This window comes from Echinococcus granulosus, assembly GCF_000524195.1.
Source record: "Echinococcus granulosus chromosome Unknown EG_S00002, whole genome shotgun sequence".
Classification (NCBI taxonomy): Eukaryota; Metazoa; Platyhelminthes; class Cestoda; order Cyclophyllidea; family Taeniidae; genus Echinococcus; species Echinococcus granulosus.
The window spans coordinates 1,100,687-1,113,436 of NW_020170382.1; the positions used below are offsets into that span (position 1 = coordinate 1,100,687).

At 40.1% G+C, this 12,750-nt stretch overlaps 3 protein-coding genes across 3 annotated transcripts in view; 1 reads left to right on the top strand and 2 right to left on the bottom strand. All coding sequences in view use genetic code 11, as the record gives it.

The window, feature by feature from the left end:
• EGR_00496 (Tricarboxylate transport protein) overlaps nt 1-3,010 on the bottom strand; it is a gene marked incomplete at both ends in the record, with an annotated part of 7,039 nt that extends 4,029 nt beyond the window's left edge. Inside the window, 4 exons of the mRNA XM_024489745.1 lie at nt 633-770; nt 1,204-1,289; nt 2,126-2,336; nt 2,962-3,010. Coding sequence (XP_024355742.1) covers nt 633-770; nt 1,204-1,289; nt 2,126-2,336; nt 2,962-3,010 — 484 coding nt within the window. The remainder of the gene's footprint in view (nt 1-632; nt 771-1,203; nt 1,290-2,125; nt 2,337-2,961) is intronic.
• Nucleotides 3,011-4,052: 1,042 nt separating this feature from the next.
• On the top strand, nt 4,053-5,025 carry EGR_00497 (hypothetical protein; the record flags this gene model as incomplete). The annotated part of the gene is made up of 4 exons (XM_024489746.1): nt 4,053-4,152; nt 4,184-4,269; nt 4,301-4,505; nt 4,892-5,025. 4 exons carry the CDS (start codon nt 4,053-4,055, stop codon nt 5,023-5,025), a joined length of 525 nt encoding a protein of 174 aa, XP_024355743.1.
• A 236-nt stretch (nt 5,026-5,261) lies between these two features.
• EGR_00498 (Exocyst complex component) overlaps nt 5,262-12,750 on the bottom strand; it is a gene marked incomplete at both ends in the record, with an annotated part of 12,273 nt that continues 4,784 nt past the window's right edge. The window contains 7 exons of the mRNA XM_024489747.1: nt 5,262-5,405; nt 6,781-6,968; nt 8,256-8,346; nt 8,424-8,546; nt 8,721-8,854; nt 9,686-9,961; nt 11,848-12,171. Of these exons, the coding sequence (XP_024355744.1) occupies nt 5,262-5,405; nt 6,781-6,968; nt 8,256-8,346; nt 8,424-8,546; nt 8,721-8,854; nt 9,686-9,961; nt 11,848-12,171 (1,280 nt within the window). The remainder of the gene's footprint in view (nt 5,406-6,780; nt 6,969-8,255; nt 8,347-8,423; nt 8,547-8,720; nt 8,855-9,685; nt 9,962-11,847; nt 12,172-12,750) is intronic.

Genomic DNA, 12,750 nt, shown 5'->3' on the forward strand with positions numbered 1-12,750 from the left:
AATTTCAGTTATTTCATCCCACAAAGCAAGCAATTGTCACATGTCTTACCAGCCGAACAACACATAGCACACCACTTATTTGGGTGAGAAACCTTTCTGGCATTGTGCACCTCCATAATAGGCTAAGCAGTGGTACTGACTCAAGATCTGGGGATCAGTGAGGCATCAAAAGCAATTGTTATTGGCAGCAGATGCATCATTAATGTTTGCCATATTTACTGTTTCAAAAAATAATTTAATCTAGTAAGTTTGACAATTGAGCAGGTTCGAAGTCGTTCACAAAAATTCTTTGCAGCTTTGTGATGCATGGTCAGTCAAATGTCGTAAAACACGGAGACAAGGTTATAAATAGGATAGAAGTCGATCTTCTCACAAGTCATTACTCTACTATTTACTATCCACAAATGCGATGCGGATCAAACTACAATAGATAGATCCAAAACCTCACCGTGGCTTGCACCAATAGGCCAAAGAAGTGTGAAAATATTGTTACTAGTACAAATACATGCCGGTGATTCTTTGGACTCACCTTAATTGCTTAAACTACTCTGCTTTTTACTTAACCTAACAACCATATTACGGTGGGTCTCTTTCAAAAGAAACATGGAGAAATGATTAAATGTGGGAAGTACCAAATTCATTGGCGATGCTACGTACGCCGTGGACGAAGCCACGATAATGTGGATTGGCTGAGGCCTGATCGTTGATGAATTTGACCTTGATCGTCTCCATTGGAGTAACTACCAAAATCGCCTCGCATACTCCGGCTCCTGTGGGACGAAAGTAACAAAAATTCCACTCTTTTATTGAATATCCATCTTTTAATAAAACCATACAGGCTTATCAGAGCACCGATCATGCGAAGGCCCAAAGGTCACAAAGATGTTAAAGAAGAGAAAGTGTTCGCACTTACGACACTTTTCTTGCAGACTACTTTACAGTTACTGGTCTCCTTTGTGATCATACAATTAACTTGAGAAGTGAAATCGCACAAAGAAGTGATTGCATAACACACATGGTAAAAGTTACTTAAAAACAATTCTCGTTTGGACCTCAGTTAGTCATATCACTTTTGAATTACTACCTTACGCACTTTTTGCTTCCCTAGGAAAATAAAGCTGAAGAATGGTGTAAAGAAAAGCAGGTCTCACTAAACAGTATAAAGGTTAGTTCTAAGAAAATGAGATATTTTTGAGAAAGTACCCAGTCCACAGAGGAATTTTCTTCCCGGTGTCAGAGTGCCATCGGGGGAGACACTATGTCGTTTGAATTCTTCGAAGCCACCAAATCTTTAAAAAAAGAAAATTAAACGAAAAAAAGCGGTGAACAAAAGGACAAGAGGGCAATGTTCACATAAGTGAGAATTGTACTTATGGGGCTAGGTAACTGAAAGTATTTGGAAAAAGTGTTTACGCATTGAACCCCAAACCTAATTGAGGAGTTGAAATCGCTAAACCTCTTAGACACCCAGAATTTCATCCCAAAGAACATGTAGTGCTGCAGATGGATTCAAATAAATTTTAGATTTTAATTTAGCAAATTACTTTTTAGAAGCGTTGACACTTTTTCTACCTTAAGATTATGCTCGGTGATACATAATCATTTTTCTGTTCTCTAGTGGATCATGCGTTTTGCTCTGTGTTGAATGGAAACAATGTCTTCCGTCACCGCGAGAGCAGAACTTTTTAATTGAAAAGCACGCAAAAGTAACGAGCAACACAGCTAATAACTCTTCACAAAGTCAAAAGCACTACTAAAAGATGGGTCACGTAAAAATAATTTGCATAAATACACTAATTCTAATACACCCAATAATGATACAATGGATGTATTAGATTATTAGGCCTAAAATAAAGGCATATTTAAAAAGACATTTTAGATAAAGTTAAACTCAGAGTATTACGCTACAAAATCAAATATGCGCAAAAATTAGCACTCTATTTTAGCATATATTTAGTCGACGCTACAGCCGTATTACACAGGTAAAACCCGACTAAATACCTCAAGTGTTTCGCCACGGCATCAGAGCTCTTGCTTATCATGAAGCTTTAAAAGGGACTAAAAATATTCCTTCTAACTAGCAGCAAACAGAAAGACACTGGAGATGAAGATGTATGAAACTTACCGAACAGCAGATTTTGGAATCGCCGCATACAAAAGTACGGAAAGTCCACGATAAAGGCCACGAAATCCGTGTGTTCGAACGGTTTGTTTAACGCAATCTACAGGACCATGAAAGCGTCTAGCTACCCCCGTTCTCTCATCTAATTGAAGCTGCGTCTTAACATACTCCGTAGGGAAGGTAATTAGAATTTCAATAGCTCCCGCAGTTCCTCCTGAAGTAAAAATAACAAAACTATTGCTCTGACTACGTAAGGGGACATTCCATCTTCACAACACATGATATGTGAAAAAAAATGTGCCATACCACTAGGCGCAAAAAAAATTGATAAATATGCGGTATAAATCAAGCTATTATCATTAAAATTCAGTGCATTTTGGCTGGTAAAGATCTTATACTTTGTCTTGTCACAAAAACTCTATTTTTATTTGATGTATCTTCGTTACAAACTCGAAATTTCCAAATCTTGCGCACAGTGTGACAACTCAATGCAATCTAAACGCAGTTCGGCAATTGACAAGGTCGATGTAAATAAAACAATCTTTCTGCATACCACGCTCCAAATATGGTTTGAGAGGCAAACCAAGAGTTTATGGGAGCAAAATATCTTTATCCCGTGAATAATGTATCGAGCTACTGTAAACAAAAATTATCCAAAGTCAAATATTTATCAAATTATCTAGCTAAACATATTTAATGCCACGTATGTTTGCAGAAACTATTTTGATGCATGATGGCAGCTGACGTAAGTAATAAATGGTGAGTGCATATTCTTTTAGTCAAAAGTGATTGTTTAGATTGGATTAGAAGCTTGAGGAAGCATGTCGCATTCAATTTACCCGAGAGAATGCCCATTGCTGTATGTTGAATCGGAAGCTTCTTTGCCATGACGCAAGTAATCCCAAAGTATCTACTTATCGAAAGACACAAACTGACAAGAAATCGCAAAATATCTAGAACAAATAAGAGGACTACAGAATAGATCAAATTCAAAGCTATTGTCTCAATTACTTATTACTATTATTTAAAACTCTAAAAGCCATTTAAAGTTTTAAAAATATTTCGGGTACACTAATGCACAGTAAATTCAAAGTAATAGGAGTGAAGGTAGACAGCGGGTGGTAAACAAAATAATTCTGAGACATTAATTAAAACCAAGGTTGCAAAAATACAAATCTTGCAATAAAAGTTAAATTAGAACTTTATTCAGCCAAGTTACCTAAAAATAAAACCGTGTTTTCGTAAGTAGGACTAAGATTTTAATAAACCTTAGAAATGATTACATTCAAGCACAAAAGTAGAAAGACATACAGCCAGCCAGAAAAAATACAATGTCTAAAGCATTTAGGTCTAAGTAAATTTTTGCAGATCTTAATTTTTCAAGGTCTAAGGTTATTCTTGCAGTATCTACACTCATGTGCAATCAGTCCCAGCAAAATTGTAAGTTCGGGTGATTTCATATGACCTCAAATAAATTATATTTAATAAACTTAAACAAAACGTTGCAGAGCCTTTAGAGCATTATTATTAGACTAAATTAATCAGTTATAATTATGTAATTTTTTTAAAATAATTTTGCAAGATTTTTTGAAAATAATAATACGAATAGAAGGGGTTGAACATATTTATACTAGCCACGCAACTACTGCTTATGTTAACGCTAAATAGTCTATGTCTTTAATTTTTTGGCTGGTGATATTGCCCATTAATTATTTTTGGTTTTGTCAAGGCACCAGGTTCCTGGATTGTACTTCTTTTGCACAGTTTGTTGCTATTAGCATTTCCTACTTTTTAGAAAGCCTAGCTACTTCGCCTCTATACCCTTTAAAGCAGCTAACAGATGTTTGTTTTGTTTTAGTATTTTGTGTGACTTTTGGACATCGAATGAATGCCATTTTGTGATATTGCGCGTCGTGATACTTTAATGCCTATGACTTCAAGCGAAATAACCAGACCGTTGCATGAACTTTTTGCAAAGATTTATCAGACGGAGAGAGAAAGCCTTGAATCTCAACAGAAAATACGAGATGGTGGGTTTTCTACATTTGCTGTCATTTTCAGTCAAAAAGCGAATAAACACTGTCAAAATGAATATCCACAAAATCAAGCAAAATATGCATGAAAAAGATATGGAAATGGCGGAACAGGTAATCTGCGACATGATGACACCTTTTTTAGAATGTGAAACTAGCTCTAGTTCAGAGCCAACTAAACATTGCCCTGGCCAAAAAGAAGGCCCTTGCTGAAATCCTTCATAAACTGGAAGCAGATTGTACAGCCAAAGTTAGAGAAAGGGATCATCTTCGAGAACAATATAACAATAGGCACAATGCATTTTGCGAGCTCGTCGAAAATCTTGAATCGCTTTACCAGAGACATGTACGTACCGCCGCATCCTTCAGTTGCTTAACGCACATGCTTTTTTCGAAAACAACTTATGCTAAAATCTCCCATTTCTTTCCCAAATGAACATCTGTACTCATATCGAACATTATTTGGTTCCAGACCATCTCGTTTTGATCATTTCTTAGTAAGTCCCCTAATGAGACAAATGCTTTCCCTCACCGTGCTCTGAGTTTTTTACGGTTACGTAAGTTGATAAAGTAATACCAAATATTTCACGCGTAACCACGATACTCGTAATCCATTCATGATTTTTTTGCCCCAGTATGAATACACTAAGCGACGAAACCCGCACCTCTTGGAGACATGATAATTTACGAAAACTAAGTACACTCCCCAAAAAACATTATGATTGCCTGTTTTTAGATGAACAGATGAAGAAAACGGGAACCGCACTACCGACAACTCCAAGGTTCCGCTCTGTTCACTTTCGTGAATCAGCGCTCGCACAGAAATCACGGCTACCCCATTCTACTGTTAAACCTTTTTGTAAGCAATAAAAATTTTTATTCGATCTCTTGCTATCTACATAGACTAGGGTTGGGAAACATAAGCCATTTGTATTTAGTACGGCTTAATACCGTCGTGTAAGGGAGTCAAACAGTAGCTTCTCATTCAATCAATAACCAGACCTTCCCTAGAGCAAGTAAAGTAGCTGATAATCAAGCCCATATAGTATTCAAGCAGTGGGGTCAACAAAGTTAAAACAGTCTGAATATGGTGAAGATTATTATGATCAGTGATGGGTCCCTCGAAGGAGTTTTTTGAAGCCCTTTATGACCGCTGTCACAGCCAAGTGGTCGGCACAATTAATCTTTGTTGCGATCTTTGGGATCACCTTGTACGCAAGGAAGTGCAGATTTGCCATTATTAACTTGCTCTAAATGAAGAAAAGTGTACAGGCTAGGTCACATCTCGTAGCACCTTGGAAACAGATAAGCATATCATTAGTAAAAAATGAAATTAAAATGATATAATCTTTTTTGTCTTCTAATACTAGATCGTAGAGCATTTTCATCACGATTATACATACATTGTTAACTATCAAACCAACAAATCATAAGTGAGTATGAATGAACAAGTGTTCTACGACACCAGTTATTCAAGTCGACATTAGATTGAGGATGTGAATAGGCCCATGTAAAACTATTTGAAACTTGATCCGGAAACAAACTATCGGGGCTTCCGACCATGTTCACAACGTAAATGAAGAACTGAAGCAGAGGAGGTGGCTAATTTTCCCCACTGGGGATTCTCTTATTGAAGTGTGACCAACTTTTGAACACTAAGTAAAAATATTCAATTCCTTAGACTGCAAAATTAATACAATGTCAGATAATCCTTTTCATTTCCGATTGAAAATCAACTTTATTCCCAAGTGTGAGTTCATTAAGGGAACCAGTAACAGAACACAGATAATTCAAAGTAATGCAGAACGAAATGTTCGGACGGTGGAGCCAATAGACATTGAAATCTTCACAAGTGATGTATCAACGCTTTTGGTAGAATGTTCCTGTCTAGCTGATTTTTACCATTGAGAATGAGCCACATAAAATGTCGGAATCACGACTCAAAACAAGTAGTTGCGACCATCTTGACGAGGACGTAAATTAGTAACGACGAGGTTGGAACGGTCGATGCCAATCGGCAACACAAAGCTGGTTGGATTCGGCTGCTCAACATAAATGAGCAAGGAGGTTGCAAAATGCTTCAGTCGTTTTAGCTTTCATCACAGCGCAAATAGGAACAAAATTAATTATGCTTGATTCGCAATGGCAAGGACTGAATAAATGTAGGCGAAGCAACAACACAGTCCAAAATCTAATATTGGTCACATCCTAGTGCTTGACCAAGGATTAACTCCTATTCCAATGATTGGGAAAGGAAGTCACAGTCAGATATTTCTTTTGATCGTGCCCAGTTTTTGACTTGCCTAATCAATCTCCTGCGATGCGACATGGACCTCAGCTAATGGTCTCCCAGTTCTGCGAACATTCCGTAGTTCCCAATTGCGGAAGGAAGCGACAATGCTTAATCAAAGAGCAGTTACTACCGCTAGAAAGTTGTTGAGACACCGATTAGTATCTGCTGTACCATCTTCCAGAGAAAAAAGTAAGACCACTTCTGCCTCTGCGGTTAAGAATGAATTGGATCAATTCCATATAGCAGAACGCAGAAAAAGAGCAGCAGTAGAAGACATTTCCAGTTCACATCACGCCACCTCTCTCAAGCGTTTAAAAAGGAGAGAAACTCACCTCCTCCGGAGTCTTGGCTGCTGCCAGCGCGCGCGAGTAGACGTCCAGGTCGCACCGCAGCATGTTGGCCAGGGTGGTGGCGAAGCATTCGCGCAACTCCACGCAGTCGAAACGCGCACAGGCATGCGCGAATTGCGACAGTGAGCGCGTCGTCTGTGTGGTGAAGGCGGCCAGGCCACCTCTGCCGCCTTAGCATGATCCGAGAAAAAGAGGGGGAAAATGGGTAATGGGTTCTTCTTTATTAATGTGCACGCCTACGAAGCGATTCACACAGCGCACTCAAGTCACCCATTTCAAGGTGATGTAGTCGACTAGGCGTAATTTAGAGTTCACTTATTATAAAAAGGTATAGCGCCCAAAAATAAACCCCTTAAGTATATTCAATTGCAAGAACATTCAACTGAGTCTTGATTTCATTTAAGCACTTTTTCAAAGATAAAGATGATGGGGCAAAAACGCGTCGCCCCTAAGTGTATTGCACAGCACAACCATTTTGATTAGGACTGCTATTTGCAAAAAGGGGACTTAACGTAGTCCTGGCGCAGATCGCAATGACCATAAAGTCTAGAGAGTGGTTCATTTTTTAATAATTTCTGTCTTGACCAGCGTAATTGCAGCAATCAAAATGCTCTTTAAGTGATTGGTATCTCACTGATAAACATTACCTAATCACATATCGTTATCCATACACAGGAATTACCACCAATCATTAATAAACGCCATAAAAATCAAAACTAAAGCCGAGAACTTTCAAATCAAAACCGTTTTAAAATTGAAGGTAGATGATAATTTTGAGCACTCGAGGAGTGGACTCCCAGCCTTAATAAGTTAATTTTCGTCATCAAAGAAGCTCATACGTGGGATCACGCGGTACTATCGCCTATCCCTTCATCGTCAGCAAGGGACCATTTTCAACACGAAATGGGTAATTCAACCTCACTGTCAGTACAGTTAAAATGTAAGCTGAGTTTTAGCCGGCCTTCTCTGAAAAGTTGACGAGCACGCTCACTATATCACCTAAAAATGCTACATCTGCCGTTGAGTTTTTCTATCTAAAATAGCCTCGTGGAATGGCCACTGTAGGAGACTGTGAACTCGGTCAACATTCGTAAAAATTGATCGTGGAAACACCTAAAATTCATTTTGTCCAAGAGCTGAAATTTACGCCCTTACACGAATACAGCCGCTGCAAGGCAGCGTTTTAAAAGTAAACACATGAAAGCGCTTTTCCTCAAATGCGACCAGATAGATGGAATGGCAGAAAATTATGCCCCTTTTCAAAGAACTGTGACAAACTAATAAATATGGTAGAGTTGACTAACGATGATGTAATCAGAGAAAGTTGCTATTTCATTCATTAAATCCCACGTAGAGGCGTAAGGTAAACTAAAACTCTACATCCCATGTCAGACAAATATTTCACTCTAAATACAGCGCTCAAGACAATGTGAATCATTGATCCATCAGCGACTCACCATTGAGACTTTGTTTGGCTTCCGGAAAACCCGCCTCCGTCAGTGTCTTGATGTTGGCATCGCTATTGCCTGTGGGTTGCCAGTTCTCCTTCTATCGAGGTTGGCGACAAAAAACAAATTAAGGGATTAGGGTAGGGGGAAGGTAATACCATAAAAACTGGAACTCACAGATGCTCGATGCTCCACGGCATCCTTGTACACTCGGCCTTGCTCCTCAACTGCTCGTTGCCACGACTTCAATAGACAATTGTCCACCGTCGACTTGACATCAACTCCTATCAATTCAGTTGTCTAAGAGGACAAGAATAGCAATAGGATCATAGTTCTCTGAAGAAACAATACAAATATAGGTATGGGATCGAAAATGCTAAAATTTCTCCGGATAGACCTTGAAGAAAAACTAAACTCCACAGGTAAAATTAGAGGTACATGTGAGATGGATGAGTGAATAAGTAAGATGTTCACCTTTTTAGCATGAGCATGGATCCGCTCACTGGCACAAGCCATCGCATAGAAGGAGATTGATCGACTGTCGATGAGAATGACTTTTAGCTGATTGCAAAACCGGACCGTTTCCTCCAAAACCCAACTGCATAGCTCTAAAATTGGACAGAAGATGAACAGCCGATAAACTTAGTTAAAAACAGACAAAAAACAGCTGCCAGAACGCTGGCTTTTCCAGAAAAGTATGCAGAAGACGTAAGATGTAAATTTATGCAAATCATAAATTCAACAGCAATCTGCATCACAGCAGTGCCTAACAAGGATAGTGATCAGAATAAAAAGGAGGAAATGTTGAAACAGGTTTAGACCCGAAAGCCAGTAGTGTTTAATAATGCAGGTTTCAGCTTGATTGATCCAACACACCAAGAGAACGACTGATTCCAATCAGGTGGCCAAAATGATGATATGAAACTTTGCGAATGAACAAGAGACTGATCACTCGACCCCATTTCATTTACTGCGCAAATTGGTTTTAGGCAAATACCTAACACATGAGCTTTGAATAATTTTTGATTCAGCTAAACAAGTTGCAGCAAACCACTTTTCGCGATTTTTTATCCTTCTTGCTTCCCTACACAGATCTATTTCTCAGGCTGTGCAGAATCAGAAGCAGCTATCTGTATTTACGAGAATGCTAGATGCTGCTACAACGGACTACACCTTTCTGCTATTATTCCCCCTCTTATAGGTTGTAAATAACATCCGTTTAAGCTCAAGAGACCACCCAAGGCACATCTTCCAGACTTCTTTGCTGCCAACCAGTTAGCAAAATAAGCACCAAACCTGTGCCAACTCTAGTGAGATGAACCGGTTCGTTGGAAATATACCAAACGAATGCCGTCAATTGATGGACCAATACTACTGGGCCACAGCTAATATAATCAAAGTCTAGCAAATACAAACCAAGAGGAGAAAAAGGCAGCTACTTGAAGTGACCACATCATCGAGGCCCGAAAATTCGGGCTGTTTCCTCAACTGATCAATGAGTTGGCTCCACTCGGCCACAGATTCCACGAGACCCCGATGGAAGACAAAACTGAGGCGGTTGAGGTAGACCAACTGGTTGCCCTCCTGTCGCACTCCATGCACCAGACTGCTGCCGATGACGCCGGAACGATAGGCGAGGAAGAGATGTAGGGCCAACACCGTTTTACCCAACTCGGAGAGTTGGACAACGGCCACATGCACCGACTGATTAGCACCTAAAGGAGAAGTGCTCGTTTACTAACAAGACATGGGAGCACGTTCAAGATGATACTGAGGCGTGAGTGAGAATGAGCATCCGATACTGAGTAAAAAAATGTGCTAGATAAGTCAATCACAACTATAGCTGTTATTTGATAATGAAGGAGGGAAGTATTTACAATCTCGGTACACCTTAGCCGCAATTTAAGGGGTGTTAAAGTTGGTGTTAGTGGATTCAAGGATGGATGATTTAAACTAAACCATTATTAGGGGGTTTTGGGATGAATATGAAGAAACGATGCTGAGCAAACATGGTTACTCCAAGCGTAGGTGAAAATATGGTTAGACTTAACAGCGTTTAATTGGCAGATGGATGTAGCCGTAGGAGAGGATGCAAGACCATATGAGATGTGGCCATTTCGGTGAGCAAAGTATGCATCATGCTTGATGGTCTGCATGATATAAAGATAAACAACGCTGCAAGGAAACGTTTAAGAGGTGAAAAGCGGATATTTGAGCATAAAAGAGCGAAAATCTTGGTCTTATTTTCAATAAGCGAATACAAGTCCCTGATTGCCTTAAATTCACAAACGGGTGGACCTCTAACGAGTACAAAACCACTTCTTCCATGTGGGACTGAGATGACCTGAGATTACTACAATGAACTGACCTTACCGTAACGATGAGAGCTGGTGGATTGTCACTTCAACAGCGTTTGAAAATTAAAAGAGTAAATGGAAAACGGAAGAAGCAATGAAGAGAGCATTTTTATTGCGAAAAAAAGGGAAGCAAGCAGATGAAGAAAGGAACTGCACCACCAAAAGAAGCCCGATGTGCACTCACCGATGGAACCCATGCAGGCTAAATCAACTTTAGACAACAAAGCAAACAAGTAAGCTTTCTTGCAGAAAGGCAGCTAGTCACTCTTCTCCATCACTATTGAAAGGACACGGTTATTTAGTAAAATATTTGTGCCAAAATTCAGCGATTTTCAAAGTAATTCCTCGCATTCAACAACCTGTAAAGAAAGGAAGCGTAGTAAATAAAATGATCTGGAGAAACCTTGACATCACAACACTACCCTGAGTGAAACATCGCCCTGTAGGTCTGTAGCTGTCACCGTAATTCCTTGATCGCATCAATCTATCAGATGGGGTGATTCTGAAAAAAACTGCGTCTCGACTGAAATTTCAACTCTCATTCGACACATTTTAAGCCACAGTGGCTCTTTGAATCAGTCCTGTTATTTCCCCACCAAAACAGTGATTTGAAGACTGGGAATTTGGCAGCTAATCTTTTCAATTCCTAGGAGCCAGTGAATACGGACGGAATTGGAGCTCATCAGGAAACGGAATCAAGTTAAGGTATTTTGATACTTGTATCTGGCTCCAGTACTCCCTTTAACCGGTCCTGGTGTTTTTGAGCGAAGACTTGGGAAGTGAGGATTTGTTTTCAAACAAGCACTTCCTGATTCTTGATGGCCATTATTGTTAAGTGAAAACCCAATAAATGAGCTCGCTAGATGGTAAAAGACACCAGAGAAGCTGGTGTACACCATTAGAGGGCTAAATCAAGTCAAACCGTTTAGATCTGAATTCCTCCTCAAACCATTGCTGATCATTAGACCTGAAAAGCAATTTCAGGATTCGAAAAGTAAGAGTTAGCCTTAACAAAGGTGATCCGCAGTATTTGAGGTCATTAAATACCATCAGACCCTATAACAAACCCTCTCTCCGACTTAGCCTCCCATGAAAACTGAAGAGTCGAAATTACTGGTGGTATTTGCGGACAATGGATTCGGCAAATATCGTCTTTATGATAATGTGTAAAAACCCATCTCAACTACTAGTTGGAGTAGATTGAAGTCAAACGATTAAATACAATAGGAAACAGGGTAACGTACTGTGTCGATCCGCTGCAAGCGTGAGTTCCTCTTGCAGCACGGTAGAGAGGTTGGTCGCCCTCGCCTCTACCCGGTCCTTCAGCTTGGTCAGACCGATTGCAGCCGCAGAGACCTGCGTCTGCTGCGGGTAGTTGTGATCGGGCGAGGCGTCGGAGGGCAGGAATTGAGCGAGTCGGCGACGTGCACGGGCGATGAGACGGGCGGCCTTAGCAAAGTCACGAACTGCAACCGCCACGTCCACATCCTCCGGCGCCTCCCATAGCCAGGCGTCCTCGTTTGAACCCAAGGATGGTGTATTTCCAGCGAAAGAGTCCCTGTGGAAGGCTGATGAAAGACATGCAGGTAGATGAGAATGTGTGGTTCACATTTGGTCTTAGATACCACGTAGGTGTTAGACCAAAGACCAATCCGATAAGTTGCATCGCAAGATTGACTTCAAAATTAAATTGTGAAGGAGCTATTCACAGACTCGTTATATCACTCCGCCTACGGCTAGAGATCGCCAACAATAAAATTCTGTGCTAAGGCATTTTGAGACTTCTGTTCTACTTCCTTCTTGAATCAGTCCTATTAATTCTCAACTAAGATATTAACTGATAACTTCTCCCTTTTGAAGCCTGTTAGTCGTCAAAGAGCGTCGGAGCAATCACACCACCCGACCCCATTGGGTGAAATATCACAAAGTATCTCAGTGGGTACTTAAAAACACTGGCTAAACCGGATTGCAGCAGACCAAATCTAGATGTTTAGAAGCTTAGATTTGCTTCCCAATTCTTCATAATATAGGGTGATAAATCCAAGGCCTATGAAGCGATATTTTGTTTTTTCTTCACACATTAGCAGATAGATGATTGGTCCTTGTGGGTAGAAGGAAATAAGGCCGTATGTGTGTGTGTAGGAAAG